The following is a 21,617-nucleotide window of genomic DNA, read 5'->3' as shown; positions in this document are numbered from 1 at the left end:
TACATTTTGCTGCATTAAACTGACACATCCATTCATTTGCCCGTCTGTCTAGTTTATTCAAATCCTCTTGCAGGATTGCCACATCTGCACTATTACTGATAATCCTTTCCAGCTTCACATCATCCTCAAACAACTGAATAGCCCTTGCAATCCATTGACAATGTCATTGATATCAAGGTTGAACAATACAAGTCACAGTACTGAGCCTGTGGAACCTTCACTTGTAACCTTCTGCTTCCCTGATATTGCCCCACCATGCACAACTCTCTGATACTTATCAGACAGCCAATCCTGAATCCATTTGACTATCCCAACATTAAATCCATGTGCTGCAACTTAAATATCAGCATATCATGTGGCACCCTGTCAAATGCCTTTGCAAAATCCAAAAAAAAGGCAGTATGTGCCTTTCCCTCATCAACTGCTCTTGTCACTTTATTATAAAAGGCAATCATATTACTAAAGCAAGAGTGCCCCTTAACAAATCCATGTTGATTCTCACAGATAACATTATCCTCATCTGCCCAACGCTGTATATAGTCCCTCACTAATTTCTCCAAGACCTTAACAGCTACTGATGACACACAAACTAGTCTATAATTAGACACTTCCAATATGCTACTGTCTTTGTGCAGTGGCACTATCTTACCTTCCTTCCATTCCTTGGGTACCTTTCCCACAGACAGACTTTTATTGAAGAGCCAGGTTAATAGAGCTGTCAGTTCTTTAGCTTCTCTCTACACCTGTGGTGAAATACCATCCAGTCGCACTGCTTTACTGGTATCCAGAGTACTCAGTATTTGGAACACGCTCTCCTCTTGCACCTCTAAACCCTGAACCTGCCCCATCCCTCTAATATTAAAACCTTCTTCTCCAGGATGAAATACTCTAATGAAGTGCTCATTGTACAACTCCACTATGTCCTCTGCATCAGTCACTCTGTTCCCATTTTTATCTCACATTGTCATTCTTCCACAATCATTTCTCCTCCTACTGGCCACATAGTTAAAAAATTTCCCTAGGATTTTTTTTTGATCTTTGTGCTCTTCTCATATTCCAGTTTTGCCTTCCTCACCATACTGGTCACTCTCCTGGCCTGTGTCTTATATTCTTCGTGTATCTGCCCTCCACCCCTCTCCTTATATCTCTTCCATAATCTCTTTTTCAATTGCAGTTCCTGTTTGATATTGTTTGTCATCCACTTTACACCAAATTGTGTCCTATTGCTGCTAACAAATATTCCTTCCCAATTTCGCAAGCGCTAATGATATCCAGTGTTCCAATTCCGACCTCCTGGAACTGCCCCAAGTTGATATCTCAGACTATTATAATCGCCTGCCTTATAATTCCACATATGTTCCCTTTTCTTCGATACACCTGCATGTCTATTCATCTTCCAAGTCAAAACCACATAGTCACTCTCTCCAACTGGTGGGAGAGATGTCATCTCAATTATTATCAGCTCTTCTGATGCTATGACCAAATCTAAAATTCTTGAACCTCTTGTTCCCTCTATTACATGTTGCCTGAGACATTTTCCCCTGAAGAATTCTAGAAATCCCATCCCCTTATTACTATGTGCATTTTCCTCTTCCCGCTTATACTGCTGTAGTTAAAATCTTCCATAACAATCTTTCTTCTTGCACTTGCCAAGCTCAACTGCCTAAACATCTCCTGCTCCTCACCCTCTGTGCTCCCTGGTATGTAGTAACATCCCACTAAATATCCTGTCTTGGCCACTTCTGCATCACACCATATGCTTTCAAAACCATTTGTGTCACCACCTTCCAAAGTCTCCACTCTTAGAGGACATAAGTCATCACTTATCATAAGCAGTACTCCACCACCACATTTTCCTTTCCTATCCTGCTGAAAAATGCTGTGCCCTGCTACTTCAATTCCTGTTATTATATCATCCTCTGTCAACCACGTCTCAGAGATCCCAATAATCTTTGGCCTGGCTGATGCTATCAGTGCCACCAATTCATGCCCTTTATTTTGGATACCCCTGGCATTAGTGTAAAGTATAAAAATGTTACTGCTTCTATACCTGTCATCGTCTCCTCTCGATGCCACTGGACTCGGTGTTACCTGATGCCTTCCCCCAAGCACCCATTCCAATAAGAGACCACCCCCTGCCACCATCCACCCTGGGAATTCTAGTTTCCCTGCATTGATACACTGACTCGTTCAGAAAACAGCAATCTCTCCAGATACCTCCTTCCTTCCTCATTCAAATGCAAGAGGTCTCTCGCATACATTTCCCTTCTGTCCTCAAATGCCCTCCAAGCATCCACATATTCCAATTCTCTCCTGACACATTCTGGCTATTATACTATTCAGTATTACTGCTCTTCTGCTCAGCTCGTCACTATCATACCTGGGCAACACACAAAAAAAATCTTTCCTCTCTGCATTTTCTTTTGTACAACTTCAAGCAAGAATCTCAGATCTCTTGTCACCCAATTTACATTGCCTCTCAAGTCATTCATGCCCACCATCACAATCATTTCATCCATCCTTTCACCCCTCTTAAATGCCATAGCCACATTTTCTATTGTTCCTCCAGGCAAACACACCTCTGGCATCCTATCTTGTACACTACAGGGTCATCGAGTCTCTATACATCACACCTCTTACCACTCTGTTCCTTGATTGTTCACCTACATCCCTCGCCCTCTCCCTCTCTTCCCCTAACCATTTCTCTCTGTGTTCCCCTACTTACCTGCTGTCCTGTCATCACTCTATCCCTGGTTCCAGCACTCCGTTGCATTCTTCTCATTTTGTCTCTCTGACTGTTTCCATTCACCCCTGCTCTATCATTCCCATACTTCTCTCTCCTCTTCTATCATTCCCAAAACTCTCTCTCACTCCTACTCTGATTCACCTTGCATTCATCTCTTCCATTCTCCTAATCTCATCTTTCATACTTCTCATCTCGTTCACAAGACATTCCACCTCCTCTTTCAGCTCATCTATCCCTCTCTGCAAGTTAGTTACTCTTACTCGCTTTACATATTTTTGCAAATCCAAGGTCTTCATTATGTCCTCTTTTCCATCTTCCTGTGTTAAATGATGATGGCTGTTTAGGATCGTGTATAAGACTCATTTAATTATTTTCAGCCCACTGTTCGACTAACTCTCCATCCTGATTTGTTTCACTCTAATCCCATTGTGTGTATGACTGTTAAAGTCGCCTATAATAATAGCAGGTTTCCTTTGTGTCAAATACTGGGACATTTCAAAAACAAATTACTAGGCGATTTATATACTAAGAAGACACTGATGTTACCCAGATCTATTCCAAGGATTTCTATGTTGTTTTGGTTTGTGGTTTGGCATCCTGTAACCTGGAGCCTCCTGCTGAGTAAAAATAACATTTCCATATTTTTCATGTGCTGTTTCTTTTATGAGCTTCATACAAGCAATTTTGAGTCTGGCTTATTGAGGTCCTTTGTGTGTCTCGTGTAGACATAAAATGTCATATTTTTGTCCTTTACACATTTTTGCAATAAAATCTTCTTTTATAGAGGAAAGGTCCTCTGTAAAAGAAGTATTGTATGAGATGATTGTCAGGGCTGTTGATTTTTAGTCATTGTCTCTGATGAATAGGATGCTAGTAGCACTATAAAACTATACTGTCTTGTAGAAACGCTGTCTGCAGAATTTGCAGCTTGTACTGAAGCCAGTAGGGGTCGCAACATGAAAGCTTCTGCTATGACCCCTCCTCCATTGCACTGATCATATATGAACAGATGATGAGACATTTGTGGTCACCACATATCTTATATAAATTGTTCACATGATTGCCAATACACTGGACAAACCTTAACCACTACCAAAGCACTCTTGACAGCTCTCATGTTACTCTTTCAAGTACATGATGGATGCTGTTACCATGTAGACAGTTTAGACCATCGTATAGTGTCATCTCTTCTATAGAGAGCAACAGACTTGCATCTACTGCCTTTAACAGCCAGCAGCACCGTTCATTTTGATATAGTGAACAACCTGATGAAATCAAACTTTTTAATAGTAGTATTCCACATAAAGAAGTAATAGCCTTTAAAAACTATGCAGTAACAAGAAGAGTATTATAATAAAAGCAGATTGCAATCTTTTACAAGGTTATTATTGATCAATATCCTACTAATACACAAAAGAAAGACGTTCTTAAATTAACAAAAAAAAAAGTTACATCTTGCCTGAAGAACTTGTTAACAAGTTCAAACTATATCTTGTAAAATCATCCAGAATATGTGGATCACCAAAAATTCAAATTCGATACCCTCCCCTATGCCCAACAGTTCATATAGGCAGGCTTGCATACAAACCTAATAGCTTCCCCCTCTTTAATATATATATGTGTGTATATATATATATATAAACTGTTCCCTTTTAAAACTATATTAAAATCCATATCCTTAAAAGTTTAGACACTGTTCAAATCAAGCTTGAATTCATCATTTGAAGAAGAATAAACCAAACATCAGAAGAACTGAAGATAGGAACCATCCATATAAGGGGGGGGGGGGGGGGGTATTAATAGAAAGGAAATTAAACTTGCAGAAGAATTGGAAAATTACCATGTGGACATAATTGGCATTGCTGAGACAAAGAAGACAAATAGATGAGATTTTCCTAAATAAGTATAGGATGCTATATTCAGGCAGTAACGATCAAAGAAAGGAGTAGCAATAGCATTCTACACCAAACATGAAGATAAACTTCTAAGGTAGTTTTAAGTATTGTTATGTTGGAAAACTTCAAAAAGGGCATCCATTATGCAACTTATTTGTGCCTATGGTCCCACAGAAGGTTCTTCTAAGGAAGAAGTGGAAGAATTTTTTGAGTCATTAGAACAGGAAGCTGACATAATGAAAAAAGTGGTCCTTGTTGGAGATCTGTACAGCAGAGTGGGAAATGAATACAACATTTAGGAAAATTTGGAGAAAAGGGCAAAGCTAATAATAATGGTAAGTATTTACTAGACTTCTGCTCAGGACATGGACTAGTCATTACTAACACCATGTTTCAACATAAAGATTCACCAAGTTCACATAGAGAGAAAACACAAGAAATAAGAAAAAGCCTGATTGACTACATCATTGTTGATAGTGATATCATCATGCTGGTTCAGGATGTACAGAGCATTTGATATTGGAAGTGACCATTACTAAGCAGGATAAAAATGGATCACATTGAAAAGAACAGTGTGTAAGATTGTTTTAAAGATAAAGTTGAGCAGCTTTTACAGGTAAAACAAACATTATTGAAGGAAAAAAATTAAACAAATTGAAAACAGGAACCAAACCTTGGAGTCTCACTGGCAAACTCTAAAGAAGATATTAATTTAGCTAGTGAGGCATATAGTGAAGTTGTCTGCATGGATAGAAAAATAAGAACACCATGGTGGACACAAGAAGATAAAGAAGCCATCCTGGAAAAGAAGAAAGCATACCAAAAGTGCCTAGCAAATAAGTTGTCAGATCCCCCTAAGAAACATGCAGAGAAAAATGTAAGAGAGCTAAGCTATGTTTAAAAGTAACTAAACAAAAGTCATCAGAAGACTTTCGATAAGAGTATGGAAAATAAAATATCAGGAATGTAGCAAAATGTTCTAGAGGCTATTAAAGAAGCTTAGAAATGGAGGAGAGAGTACTGTAAAAGGAATCAAAGATGATAAAGAAGATATGAAAAACAGAAGATAAGGCTATCCTAGATGTCTGGAGTAATTACTTCAAAAGACTGTTAAACGAACCAAACAGCGATAGAAGTGTACTAGAAAATTTTCAAGATGAATGCAAAGAGGAATACATATCAGTACTTGAGGTAGAAAAAACTGTCAAAACTTGAAATGTGGAAAGACAGTTGGAGTAGATGATATTCAACAAGAAATGTGTATGGAGGTATAAAAGTTTTGCAGTGGCTACACTGCATAAATTCAGAGGGTGTGGTAAAAGAGATTGAATTCCTGATGATTGGAGTTGAGCTCAAAGTAGCCATTTATAAAAATGGGAATAAAGCGAAATGTGAGAATTATAGAGGGATTTTTCTGCTTTGTTCCAGGAAAGAGTTATGCAAGTACTCGAAAAGAGGTTGAGAATGTATTATTTCTGGGAAAATTCTCATGTTACTCCTCTAAGTAAATTTAATTTTATGGCTATTTAGCCTTTTTTGTCTAGGAGTGCCCCTTTTTATAATGTATTTGCTTTTTATTCAATTTAGGGCATTACTGAAGTTTTACACAGATAGATATATGAAGAACATAAGAGGAAATTTCGAACATACCTTTGTAGGGTGTTGCTGACTGACTTCTTATTCGGCAGCATCCCAGCGTGTGGTGATATACATTCATCTGCTGTTAAAGGAAGGAAGTAATATTGAAAGGAAGGAGGTTTGGAAAAAGTGAGGGGTAGAGCAATGTGGGAGAATTATCGGTGAGGCAAGGAGTATGCAAACTTTTATGAAAAAACCCGGGTTTATTTATATAATTAAGGGTAGGCAGAGAATACTTTTTGGGGGGGAGTGAAAATAGAAACTATTTGCTGGAGAAGGGGAAGGATATGATGGGATAAGGTCAGGGGTGGGAGTAATAGGGTGTGAGCTGTTTTGACAGTGCGCTGTCTTCGGAGCTCATGGGGCAATTGGGGACTATGTCATGTCGGCTTGGTGTTTCTGTCTTTGGTGTATCTGTGTTATTTCCTATTGGTTGGAGTCATGACCTAATTTTTATGTTATGGAGCTTCCAACGCTTGGAGATTATGTCACATTTTATGGCTATCGTTTCTGATATTCTAAGAATTGTTTCGTTATCTTGTATATCTATTATTATGGTCTTGTCGATTTGCAGGATATGTTCCCTGTTCAAAGACATGGACTGCTATTTCTGTTTTCCCTATGCTTTGCATTCTGTTTTTCTTTTGGTTGTTGCATTTTTTTATTGTTTAAATGTTCTGGAATAGGAATATTACAATCACGGAAGTGTTCTTGTAGTCTTGACCATAAAGACACCTAGTAGTAGAACCTGTAGTGTTTTTAATCACAGCCTTTTTGGCAAGGAAATTTGTAAACAACATTGTGGCATTCTAATATTTCTTTGTGGGGGTGGGGGGGGGTTGAGAAAGTGATAGGAATAATTCAGCTAAATAATGTCTGCTGACATTTTGGCCTATAGGGAGTCCAAAAATTTGGATATACATGTTATTGTTAAAATTAAAGAAGTTTGTTGAGATTACTAGTTTGATTAGGCTTATATCACTGGGTGTTAATTTTGTTTGTGAACCTAGGGTGTGGTCTTCTGTCAGTAGTGTGTGTGTGTATGTGTGTATACGATGTCTAACGTTCTGGAGACATCTGTGTTGGTGTATAGTGAAGTTGATGGAATGGCAGAGAATACTTTGGGAAGGGGGGGGGGGGGAGAATATAAACTATTTTCTGGAGAAGGGGAAGGATATGATGGGATTAGGTCAGGGGTGGGAGTAATGATTGTAGAAAAGAAACTTGGAGAAGAACAAGTTGGGTTCAGGCCAAATAGAGATTGCCAAGATTAGAATTTCACTTTAAGACATATAGTTGATAAATCATGGGAATCTGACAAGGATCTGTAGTTAAGTTTTGCAGATCTGGGAAAAGCATACGACAAGGTGGCCAGAGAAAAACTTTTCTAAACACTACAATTATATGGGGTGAATATAAATTATACAGAGTAATACATAAGTCTATACTTAAATTGTAAGTCAGCAGTTTGAATTAGAATAGAAAAGATGGTTTGATGTAAAATGAGGAGTAAAACAAGGATGCACATTAATTATCTACATTCTTATTCATCATCTATATGGATCACATTATAAAAGAAAGTGGTATTAGGCAGATGATGTTGCACTCCTAAATGCATCTGATGCAAGTCTCCAGAACTCTCTAACTCAATTGAGTAACAGCTGTAACAAATATGGAATGAAAATCAGCAATAAATAGGCAATAACATTGAACACATTAACTGCAGTTTCGAATGGATAGCCTATAGAACAGGTCAAATATCTCAGCTGTTTAGGCACAGTGTAGGTCTACGCATGAGCATAAATAAGGATAGGAATTAGGATAGGCACAGTTTTTAGTGAAGATGGCAAGTTAAATCTGGAAATAGACAGCAGAAATATCTCATATTTATATTAATTTATATGGAATAAGAAAGAAATTAGCCAAAACACCAAACTAGTAGTATACAAGACAGTGTTCAAACCAGTTTTAAATTATGGATCTAAGAGTTGGGTTAGAAATAAAGTATTTGAACAAAGACTAGAGACCACAGATATGATGGTCTCTAGTCTTTGATCATTAGGGGCATTAATGGCAGAATCATATTAAAAATGAAGATATTAGAAAGGAACTTTACATTGTTAGCATTCAAAGATGTGTGAGCAGAGCTAATCTAAGGTGGTATAGTCACTTAAATAGAATGGATAAGAAAAGATTAGCAAAACAAATGTTTGATGCCAAGATGGCAGGAAACATTCCCAGAGAAAGACCGAGATCTAGGTGGACCGATTCAATCAGAACTGCCTTAGAAGCAGGAAATTTTAGATATAACATTATTGGAGTACTCACAACCAATAGACTGATTTTGAGGAAAATATTAATAGGAGATTAATAATAATGTATACTTATCATGATTACTGAAACATGTACACTGTTTTGAAAGAAATTTCAAAACAAACACCGCCATAGTGTGAGGAATAAAACCATGGCTCCCACCTTAATAAGATGTAGGACCTCCTTTCGCTGTGATGACTGCAGCAATCCTACAGGGCATACTTTCTACAAGCATATGATAGCAATCAATGGCAGATGTCCCTTGACCTCAACCAATGCTCCAGTTCATCTCCTCAGATGTTAAATACGGTTGAGATCAGTGTTCTGTGGAGGCCAGTCAAGTGTGTGGTGATGTTCATGTCCACAAACCATGCAGTCACAGCAGCAGCCTGACAATGACACAGTGCATTATCTTGCTGAAAGAGACAGTGGTCAGGAAGCATTGCCCAGAAATGTTCAGATACCTCTTTTGTAGCATCTCAAACAGACATCCAAAGCCAAACCAGGAAAAACAGGACCATATCACCACCTCCAAATTTCATAGTTGGGGCTATGCACACTGATAAAAGATGTTCACTGGGCATCTGCCACACCCATCCATTTGCTTGGTAGAGGGTGTAGCATGATTGTTGCTTCATAATAGTTTTTCAAGCTTTCAGGTCTCACTGTACATGCACTTAGTACCACTGATGAAGATGCTGCATGCTGGTTCGGGTAATGTGGGGCTTTCAAATTGCAGCCCTACCATGGAAACTCATGTTGTGAGCCTTGGTTCTTAATGTTTTTGTGCAGATTCATGTTCCAGTTGATGCCTGGAACTCCACATTCAATGTGTTAGCCGACGAATGACAATTATTGCATGATATGTGAGAATTGCCATTCGTCAGCTGATACATTCGTAGCACCCTATGGTCACATTCAGTGAATGTGGTGGGTCATCCACTGTGGGTAGCACTTGCAGTTGATTCCCTGCATGGTTTCAGTAGGGTATCACTGACTATTGACCTGGGATGGCCCAATTTGTCAACAATTTCCAAACAGATAGGCCTGTAACATGACATCTTATCACAATACCTCTTTCAAACTCCATCAGTTTCCTTTTCACAGCCATTTCATCCAGACACAGTTGCACCGACTTGGGAGCATAATCCTCCAGTGTTTATGCTGGCTTCAAACATGTGACTCATTACATGGCACAATTCACCTTTCTCATGGGAGTGTCTGTTGACTTCTTTCCAAACAGTGTAGTTGCACATGCATTTTATGTGCTTAATAATGACCATTTATATATAACAGATATTTTCAATTTGTATAACTGGATCTCCGTTTTCCTTTAAGGAAGTGAAAATATTTATACACAACCTTTCTGTTTTCTTGAGTTTGCAATCTATCAGTATTTTTAGGGCAGGTTTAGTTATGCTAGGTTAGGTTGAGGGTACAGGCATAAACAAAAGAGTAATATTTAAAAAAAATGTAATGGGAGTTAGGGAGATGTGTTCCTGCCTCTAACCTTAACTTTTCTTTACAATTCCTTGTTACATTTCCTGAGTCCAAGAGATTAAATACAAATAGTTTTTCTGTCCTTTTTTGTCATGATCCCATCTTAGAATCTCTCTTATGAACTGGATTCATAGAAGTTTTTAATTTTCTTGGGATTCTTTATTATGTTCACAGGGTGGTGGTGCATGATTGGAATGAATTGCCATTGAATGTTGTGTGTGCAGGCAGTGTGAATGAATTCAAGAATAAGTATGATAGCTGGTGTTTGTGTGTGTGTGATATGTGGCCTCCCTTGATAAGTCCTTGACTCCATGGAGGTCTCTCTTAATAATATCTCATAAAATATGCACATGAAGTATGTGTAACATTGTTATATTTAAAGCTTTGATAATATATACATATATATTTGTTAAAATAAAATTATAAGGAATGATAGGTGTAACAGTTAAAGGGACCATGTTCAGAACTCTACATTTGTTGTCTTCCTTCACTCTATTCTTCTTATAACATTCACTTTTTCTTCCAAACATATAGACTCTGTGCATTCTTATCACCATGTTCACTGAGGCATTCATTACTACAGCCATCTTTTAATGTTTTATTACTTCATAAATAAAGTATTATGCACAGTTCATGGTGCTCTAAAGTTATGCTGTTTGAGATTGCTTGTATCCTGTAGTAGCAATAATCTGGATCACTGAGAGAATATGTTAAACAATTTCCTGAATTTGCTTGATTTGGCTGGAATTTTTCATTTTTATTTTCATTGAAAAAAAAATTCTTGTTTAATTTTTTTTTCCTTTATAGTCAAAATGACATTATTCTGAAGTGCATAAACAAAAACATTGTAAATCCCCTCCTATTCTTGTCTACTTCTAGTTGTAGAAGACATTTAAATAAATAATAATAATAAATGAAACTAATTTAATTTTTTTCATTTCAGGGGGCTACTGCTGAAGTTGAAATGATAAAGGGTAATTCAGTGAAAATAACAATTGATGATGCTTACAAAGAAAAGTGTTCAGCTGAAATAATTCATGTTGATTATAAAAATATAGTAAAAGTGTTATCAGCTGGAAGTCATGTATTTGTAGATGATGGCCTCATTTCACTAGTTGTTAAAAATGTTGGTAAGTAATTATAAATACAGGCAGCCCTCGGTTTACACCATACTTCCGTTCCTGAAAAAACAGGCATAAACCGAATCGGCGTAAAATGAATCCAATTTTAATGGGAGGTACAAAGTTATATTTAAAGCTTTGATAATACATACATATATATTTCTTAAAATAAAATTATTAATAATGAAAACAAAACAAAATTATATACAAAAAATATGAAACTTTGAAAAGATATTACATATTTCTATGTTGAAGTTCCTGGTTTCAGATCACCTGCATTTTTTTTTTTTGAAAAAAAGTATCGAGTGTTATCTGCCTAGATTTTCTTTTTCTTTAAGGAGTTCAGTATAAGGTCGAATAAATGCAATTATACTCCTTTTTACATTCGCACACTGTTCCCAATTGTGGTCCATTTTGCAGAGGTCATCAGTCAATGTCTCTATGCTTGCAAGGATATGCTGTAAATCGGCCGTTTTTATATCTCTCAGGGGCCCTTCTTTCTCCTCCTTTGGATGTTGACTTAATTGTTCGGTAATTATTTTAAGTCTTTATTGGAGTTTATCATGGCTCTCTAAGACTTCTGTCACATCTTCAGCTATAATATCGTCTAATCCCACCTCTCATGCAAGCTTGGTAACAAATTCAATAACGTTCTCCTCTTGCTCTAATTCCTTGAAGTTATGCATAAATGCTGGAAGAAGTTTTCCCCATGCTCCTTTTAAACACTTTGCTGACACTTTGTTCCAAGCTTCCTTGATGTTGTTAATGCCCTTGAAAATATTTAATGACCGCCAATAGTCTTTAATAGTTTTTCCTGAAGTGTCCAAGACTTACCATTTCCATAAATGTTATACGGAGGCCTTGAAGATTGATATATTCCCCTGATCCATCGGTTGCAAAAGCAATGTTGTGTTTGGGTCATGTAAACAACCTTGACATCCAATGGTGTTCTTACTTCATAAGGTTTTGAGGACGTCCAGGGGACATTATCCAAGAGAAGCAATGCTTTGGCAGGCAAATCATTTTCTTTACAGAAGCGAAACACAGTAGGACAAAAATAATTTGTGTACCAATCTATAAAAACGTCTTGTGTAACCCAAGCTTTCTTGTTCCATTTCCAATAGATTGCCAACATGGCTTTTAGACTCTTGAAGGCATGTGATGTCTGTGAATGGTACACCAGCATTGGTTTAAGCTTCAAAGTTCTGGAAACATTTGCACCCAACAAAAGCATAAGTCTATCTTTTGCCGCTTTAAAACCTGTAGCGGAACGTTCTTCACAGGAAATGAAGGTGCATGATGGCAATTTTTTCCAGTAGAGCCCAGTCTCATCAACATTGAAAATGAGATCAGGAGGATAATTTCCTTGTTCTACACAGTCTTGAAATTCTTTACGAAAAGCAACTGCTGCTGCAACATCTGCACTTGCCGCCTCACCACATAATTTGACACTATGGCACTTACTTCGAGACTTATGAACCAACCTTTGCTTCCTAGAAATGTTTCTTCACCTCCATCTGTCTTTTTAAGATCCTCAAAATTGTTTTTGCTTTCTCAGTTATAACAGCGTGCGTCAGAGGAATGTTTTTCTGATTCAAGTCATCCACCCATAACGATAATAATTTTTCCAATTTTTCATGAAGTTTACCCCTTCTATAACGTAGATGGTTGCACAGACTGTTTTGTTCTATGTGCATTTTCCATAATTGTCGTAACAGTCGATGGAGGTAAGTTCATACTTCTACAGACATTAGCACTTGTCTGCCCATCTTCTTTTCAAGTGTGGTTGATTTCTGCGCCTTCTTAACACCAAGTTCTGCTAACTTTTCTGCACTTCTTTTATCACCACTTTATCAATTTAAATACGTATGTATGTAAAAAAAAATTAAATAGAACAATTAGGTAGATTAACAGTAAAACTAGGTTCGATACATATACGTCGTACTAGCTCGGTAAACACTCAAACACTACAGTGCCTGCTAGCATCGTTTCTCAGTCAGACCACACTACAGTAAGAAAGCACGTGCAGGCATCCGAAGTTATTGTGAATCGGCATAAATTGAACTGTTGTAAACTGAGGGCTGCCTGTATATGCCTTTTCAATTTAGTTTCTTCAGGTTATTAGTATGAAGAATTAACTAAATCAATAGTTGAGTAAGAGAGAATCAAAACTTTAAAATTTTTGTTAGTAGAAGTAAAGACTTCACTTGTGAGATACTTTAAGCCAGTACTGCTCATTGGCAGAATTGCAGAAGTCAAAAAAAGTTGCTACATTCAAATAAAATTAAAAAAAAAAACTATCAGGAAAGCTACTGTTTAGAAAGAAAATTTATATGTAAGTAAAGTGGATATTAGATCCATCATTATTTCAAAGCCGAATGTAGAAACTATGAAAATTTCATAAAAATAAGATGACCAGAGAGCTTCTGGGAATACACTCACTAGCATTCGCGAGTTGCCTTAGTGCAGACTACTTAGAAAACATAAACACTGCCCAAGCATCTATTCATTCGCTTTCTATTAGTCCATTTTGATAAGGTTTCACTGACCTGACAGCTGTTTTAAACTGGTTGGTTCTCGGTCAATACTAAGGAATTTGAAATGTCGGAGAGATGTATTGTTTTATAAGCGAACTCTTGGTTGGTGCATAAAGTATTTACTAAAATAGAGCACCGAAAGCCTTCAGTTCGGCGATGCAAAATTATTTAAGTAGTAAAGTGTTATTATTATAAAATATAATAATGACACTTATACAATTTTGTGTTGCCGAACTGAATCCTTTTGGCTCTCTATTTTAGTAAAAATTTATATATATATACATACACACACACACATACACTCGGGTCTCTTTTTATGTGCATCTTTTTTTATGCAGATTTGAAATTATGCAGTTCATAACTTCAAAATTTATGTACCGTTGTACATAATGAACAGAGTGTTGCAGCACATTCTGGCATAATGTGAGTAAGTGAGTCCGTGAAGTTTAATTTTTCATATGAGTAAGTGTTTGTCTTTTCATTATCGAAAGTCTAAATTTTGCTAATTTTTATTTTAAAGATTTAATTTGGCCCAATGGAAGGAAAAAAGCACCAGAGAGAAGCAATTTCTTTGGAAATAAAAATTGCAATTTTAGATTGCTTAGCAAAAGGAGAGGGATCTATTGTGATTGGTAAACATCTTAATTTAGGCGAATCTACTATAAGAGCAATTAAAAAGAATGAAGTTGCAGTAAGAAAATCTGTCATTTCCTGCACAAAACTAAGTGCCAAATTATCATTGTACTCAAGGGATGCTTTATTAAAACGGAACAAGCGTTCATAATTTGGATTGAAGAATTAACTCAAAGCAGAATTCCTATAAGTGATTATTCAATTAAACAAAAAGCTCTTCGGTTTTATGAACAGATGAAGCAATTGGAGCCGTCTACTTCCGCTTCCCAGGCTGATAAAGAATTTTCGGCTAGCATAGGATGGTTAACCGGGTTTTTAAAAAGGAATGCACTTTGTACCGTGAAGATTACAGGCGAGGTTGCAGCAGCAGATGAAGAAGCCAAAATTTTCAAGAGAAGAGCTAAAATTATTGAAGATTGTGGATATTGTCCAGATCAAGTTGAATGCTGACGAAACAGGATTGGTTTGGAAGAAAATGCCTAGTTGAACTTACATCACAAAGTCTGAGAAAAAAGCAAGTGGGTTTAAAGCAAGCAAAGATCGAGTAACGTTGTTACTTTGTAGCAATGCATCAGGTAATCGAATGTCGAAACCCCTCCTAGTAAATCGATCTCTAAGACCACATGCTCTAAAAGGCAAAGATCTAAAACAGCTACATTGGATGGCTTATACAAAGGTCTGAGTAACAACTGCTGTATTTACTGAATGGTTCAATAATTGCTTTGTACCAGAAGTGGAAACATATATGAAGCAAAAAAACTCTCGATTTTAAAGTTTTATTAATTGTTGACAATGCACCAAATCATCCCCATTTAGAACATCCAAATGTGCAGGTAGCATGTTTTCCACCCAATACAAGTATTATTTAGCCATTAGATCAATGCATAATTGCTACTTTTAAAAAATATTATGTTAAGCACACTTTTCCAGTTATATTGGATAAAGTAGAAAATGAATCATTAACAGTAACTGACGTTTAGAAAAAAATTTCTATTTTGGATTTCTTAAATCATGTTGCATCTGCTATCTCTGAAATAAGACCTCAAACTTTAAATGCCTGCTGGAAAGCAGCTTGGCCTGGATGTGTTGCAACCATGCAAACATCTACATTATCAGCTGAAACCATTACTTTGGCACAGGAAATTGGTGGAGAAGGTTTAGATACATTTAGCCAAAATGATGTAGACAAATTGCTTGTGGATAATGTCTTAAGTGACGATGATATTATTGGATATCGATTAACTTTAGAGATCGTCGAAGATCCAGAAAATGATAGTGAAGCGGAAGAAAAACCTGTCCCCCTCGCTGCAAATATAATTCGAGAAGGGCTTGAACTGTGCAATAAATTGCAAAATCATTTTCTTCTTAATGACACAAATTCTGAACGAGCCTATAAATCCCAACTTGAGCTGAAGAACTGTATGTCTGGATATCGTGAGCTGTATAAAAAATTAGTAAAATCATCATCGCAAAGTTTTAATCACTGATTACAAGTGATTAAACTTTGACAAGTGATTTCTTGTCAGAAGAAAAAAAAAGACCATACAGATCTATTATGATATTATTGGATATCAATTAACTTTAGATATCGTCAAAGATCCAGAAAATGATAGTGAAGCGGAAGAAAAACCTGTCCCCCTCGCTGCAAATATAATTCGAGAAGGGCTTGAACTGTGCAATAAATTGCAATATCATTTTCTTCTTAATGACACAAATTCTGAACGAGTCTATAAATCCCTACTTGAGCTGAAGAACTGTATGTCTGGATATCGTGAGCTGTATAAAAAATTAGTAAAATCATCATCGCAAAGTTTAATCACTGATTACAAGTGAATAAACTTTGACAAGTGATTTCTTGTCAGAACAAAAAAAAAGACCATACAGATCTGATTCACTGACTATCTCTTCTGGTGATGAAAGTGATTTCGCACTAGTTCGCAAACTTTGCCGAATAATGTCTAATAGCAACGATAATTCTGATGACAAAATGTAAAAAAAAAAAAAAAATGTTACTTTTCAATAAAATTAAATGAATAAAGCTTTAAAACAAACTTAGGCATTCTTATTTTCCTGAATTTTTATAAACTTTTTTATGCGATTTTAGGTTTATTTTAATTCATTGCTTCGGTTTTATGCGGTTTTAGAAAATTATGGAACGTATCCCTAATTTTTCAACATAAGTTAGGTCTTTTTTGTGTGATTTTTTTATATACGGTTTTCTGTGGAATGTATCTACTGCATGAAAAGAGACCCAACTGTATATGTGTGTGTGTAAATATATATATATATATATATATATATATATATATATATATATATATATTGATCCCAAATATGAGAGGTTGAAAGCCCTATAAGCATATCAGTGCCGTGTGTTGGGTGCATGTGAGGACTGAGATAAAAGTTTTTTTTTTTTTTTTTTTTGAAGAGTTGTAGTTTGGAATACTCATGAGGAAAGCTGTTCTAGAGAACAGAGGTAGACAGAATAAACAGCAAAGAGGAGAAGCAGGTTTAGTGTGTTTACAGTTCCACAATAAAGGGATGCTGATCTTGTCTGTTCATTTGTGTATTACTGAAGGTAAGGGTACGTGATCTACGATCTCACAAGACAGAGCCTTGAGGCACCCGGGCATTGATGGCAAAGCTCGAAGAGAGTGAGCCATCTTCCGTAACTTACAGAGAGAGGCTGGTTACCCAATTACAGAAGGGGACAGGAAGACCAAGAATGGCAATTTTTTAAGCAGGCCATATATGGCATCATGCCGTACATGGTTGAAAGCTTTGGAAATGTCAAGGACAATAGCATGTTTCTCTGAACCTTTCCATGGCACATGTCCATTGGTGGATGATGTAAGCAATGAGTCAGTTGTTCAGCTGACTCATAGCTTACATCACCCACCCACGCTGTGAATGGCAGAATCTGTACTGCTTGCTGATTAATTGGTGGACCTCTAAGTAGTGGGGAAGTTGTCTATTGATGACTTTCTCCATTATTTTGGTGAGAACTGAGTGATGGCAATTGGTTGGTAATTTGATGGTAGACTTCTATCACTTTTTTTTGGGGCTAGGACGGATATGAGATTGTTTCTATGTATTGGGATAAATACCTGATATGTATAATAAATTGTAGAGATGATGCAGGACAGGTATTAACTCTGGAGTTAACACCTGTCCTACAAATGTTATATGCATATTATAAGATGGTAGTTTGCTGAGCAAGCTTCTGTTCTAGACCCTCATTAAATATGATAGAATTATTGAGTAACCATGTGAGTTTCTTTAAACCTTTTCATGGCTTGTGTCCTAAGGCAGGTGGATAGTGGTGAAATTCATTTTATCTGGTCACTAATTAGCAAGTAGGAAAAGAAAGTTAGCTGTTGATGACTTAATCAACAGCCAACAATTTTGAGAGAATTTATGCAAGAAACTGTTGGTTGATAGATGTGCTTTCACCATTTTTGTGGAATGAGCATCAAATTATAAAAGGTTAGTGATAGGAGGTGTACTATCAGGACTAGATTGATCTATCATGTTCAAGCTGTTCAGAAGATTCTTGTGATTTCTTACTGTCAAAAGACTAGAGAGTCATGGAGTGAGATGTAAAGGAAGAATAGGGTAGGAGAATGAAAGTGCAGAAGTTTTATGTAATAGCTCTAGGAAGATACCAGAAGGCTTAAAAATGTCTGGAACAGGTGACTTTTTTGTGTGTGTTTGTTTGGCCTGTTCCTTTTTTTTTTTTAATTAAAAAAAATTTTTTTGTGCAATTGTTATAAGCTTTGCAAATCATAAGTACAGATTTTTGTGGTTTAAAGAAGAAGACATTGCTGAAGACAGAAAAGCTGTGGTGGATAGAAGCAGTGCACTGCAATTGGACATCCATGAAAATGTCATTGACTTATTAGAGTCCCATTCACAAGAATTAACTAGTGAAGACCTTATGGAGATAGAAAAGCAACTGATAGAAACACAAGAACACAAAGAATCGATTAATGTTAGCCTATCTTCTTACCTCAAAAATCTCCCTTCCAATAAGCAAGACATTGATGCAACCTATAATATTCTTTTTTTGAAATTTCTCCTGTCTAAACTTTTTGTATAAATTTGTTTTTATGTTCTGTTTGTTTGAATTAAAAGAAAGGGCACAATAGTTTCTGTAACTTATTACAATACAGGGATATTATTATTACAGTATTACACTGTATTATTATTGCCACATATGAGTGATTATAGTATTGTTATAATTATTACCGCATGTGCACTGTTCATAAGGGATCCGAGTTACATACAAATCCAACTTAAAGACGTTCTCAGGAACGTATCTTGTTCGTAGCCCGGGGACTGCCTGTGTGTGTGTGTATACAGGGTGTTCGGGATAAATTTGACAGTTTCGTAAGGAAAAAGAAAATCTTCTTTGTATCTATTAAATTTAATGAATTGACAAAAAAACATTACAGGCAGAGTTAATTACAATACTATCAACAAGATTTACTCAAAATAACCACCATTAGCATCGATCACAGCTTCAATTCTGCTTCGGAACCTCGAACAAGCTGATGCTACAGTCTCCCTAGGAAGGGCCGCAAAAACTGTTTTAATTTTATCCATTAACTGGGCTTTTGTATTACTGGAAGTGCGATTGGTGTCTTTTTCAACTGCGCCCCTTACAAAATAATCCATGGGGTTAAGGTCTGGGGAGTTTGGAGGCCAAACATTTGGACTGGTGAAGTCGTAGAAATTTTCAGACAACCATTTTTGACTTTTCCCAGAGGTGTGGCAAGGGGCCGAATCCTGCTGCCATACATACGGCCTACCATTGGCTACCCTTGTTATCCAGGGCTTGACTACAGTTAGCAACTCCACGAACAAAGCCCGAATTCCAATGCCAGGGTTCTTCAACACCTGTTCCTGCAGATTTGCGAGGAATTCTGCTGTACGAACGCAATCAGATCGTCTGCTAGGGATCTTTCTTCTTGCTACATCCTCGTAGTCACCATTGCAAGTCTCTAGTTCATGCCTGATTGTTTTTACTGTATTCAGGGAGCATTGGGCAGCAGTCGTAATATCCTTATTTTGATGGCGGGCACGAATCATCATGATACAAGTTATTCTCTTCCATGATTCATGTGGGTTCCAGCTATCCATCCTTTCTGACATCTTGTATATGAATGAAGAAGGGTCCAAACTTTTAAATGAAGAGAAGTGTGTGTTAATACATGTAACTTACGGAAAAATATAATTAATTATAAATATGTCAAATTTATCCCGAACACCCTGTATATGGAAAATAATTATTTTGTATTAATTACCCTTTTATAATGCATTAGCAAGTACTTTTTCAAGTAACCTCAGCATTTTTAAAGTAACATATCCAAGGATCTCATTCCACTCTAACCTAACTTGGGTTTTTCATCACACAAACAGACAAACCAACTGGAACAGTAAAGTTTACAGGCATATGTGTCTTTCCTCATAGTTTTATAGTTGATTCTCATTATAATATCACCATAAACAAATTTACTCACTAGAAGAAACTGTGGGAAACAAAACCCCATAGTTATGCTGTTGCTAAAGGTAATTCACTACAACAAACTATGTAAGCTTTCTGTACTGAAAGTCTGCTGTAGTTGCTTCAAGTATAATTCAGACAACAATAAATACAAACTAAGAAAAACCTATATTCATGTAGGCTGAAAAATAAATGAATGCAATGATCATTACTAATCAATGAGTAACTGCTCTGCATATTTCAAGTATTGTAAGTATAGCAGTCTCTCTCTGTTATCCAGATAAACAGACCATTTGGTTAACCAATTCTCAAATGGACTCGCAACTTATTTGACTTGAAACAATACTAGGTAACCCAACATTCATTTAACCAACTGGAAACTTGATTTCCTAATGCAGTCAGATGATTGAGATATTTACTACATCTCACTTAATATAGGATTACAGTATCATTTTGAGGAATATACTGGTTGTAAACTGAATTGGAAGAATGGAGAAGGTAAAATTAAGAATAATCTTGAGGATTATACTGGCTGTAAATTGAATTGGAAGAATTCATTTTAGTTGTAATTTGAGTTGAAATTAAGGGAAGGATTCTTACACACATGTTTTGCTGATAAAGTTTTCTTGGTAGAAGATCTAGAAATAAAATTAAGGAATTAGGTCACATGTCCTTCAATCAATCTCCATAGCAGCTCTTCTGCAGTCCTAATCAGTTATCTTATCTATGTGTGTGTGTGTACCCCTTCTGAAGATCTCCATTCCTTTTAAATATCAAATCTGAGTGATGGGGTTTTAAATCCCATCATTCAGATTTGTGATTAGTAATCTAAATACGATTTGATCAGAGACTTATTATATGATTGTCACTTTATACATCCTTCACTTTTTTACTCGCTGTTACACCAAGAGCTATTTCTTACTCCATTTCCTTCTGCATAGGTGTACTAGTGTCTATGTAAGTTTCATCTGTATAATTCTAAGAATAATCAGCCCTTTCATCTGTGATTGCAGAAATCAGAAATTTACAGTTCGCTATACCAAACAGATAGCTCCACTCATTTTCCCACCATTTCAGTGTAGTGAGCCTCACCCCCAAAGGAAGTCAGAGACTCATTAAAGGAGCCCACACATCACCAGCACCAGCTATCATACCTTTTCTTGAATTTATTTGCACTGTCTACACTCACTGCTTCCAAAGGCAATCCATTCCAATCACATACACTACTCTGTTGTGAAAGGAAAATCCAGCTCTCACCCTTTTTAACTTCATTTCTTCTCAATTTCCATGGATGTCCTCTCCCCAGCATCCATAAAATGATAATAAATTTATTTATTGTATTACCTTTTCAGGTTTTAAAGTATCAATCATATCACTCCTTTTTCTCCTGTTTGCTAGTGTCTGCAGTCCACAAATTCTCACTTTGTCGTCATAATCTGTATCTCACAATCCCAATATCATCTTTAACACTCTCTCCACTGTATTAGCATTACAATGGAAACCAGGAGACCAAACCTGTGCACAGTAGTCTAGATATGGGCATAAGGCCTTATAGAGGCAAAATGACTTCCTTATCAAGGTTCATTTCAGCATTGCAGTTATCCTCTGAGTTGTATTTGTAATCCTTGCCATGTGGTCCTTGAATTTCAACTTCCTATCTACCAAAACTCCAAGATCCCTAGCCTGATCAGTTTCTTCTAGTTTAATTCTGCCAATATGAATTAGATA

At 36.5% G+C, this 21,617-nt stretch overlaps 1 protein-coding gene across 1 annotated transcript in view; it reads left to right on the top strand.

Annotated features, from left to right (window-relative positions):
- Nucleotides 1-21,617, top strand: part of LOC150104339 (pyruvate kinase PKM-like) — a 241,265-nt gene that overhangs the window by 90,595 nt on the left and 129,053 nt on the right. The window contains exon 5 of the mRNA XM_090396925.1: nt 11,036-11,222. Within this exon, the coding sequence (XP_090253051.1) occupies nt 11,036-11,222 (187 nt within the window). The remainder of the gene's footprint in view (nt 1-11,035; nt 11,223-21,617) is intronic.

The sequence above is a fragment of the Typopeltis vanoorti genome, chromosome 8 (assembly GCF_054136105.1).
Source record: "Typopeltis vanoorti isolate ZY-2024b chromosome 8, IOZ_Tvanoo_1.0, whole genome shotgun sequence".
In the NCBI taxonomy this organism is placed as follows: domain Eukaryota; kingdom Metazoa; phylum Arthropoda; class Arachnida; order Uropygi; family Thelyphonidae; genus Typopeltis; species Typopeltis vanoorti.
Note: the sequence above shows the minus strand (reverse complement) of the source record. Positions and strands in the feature narration are given on the sequence as shown.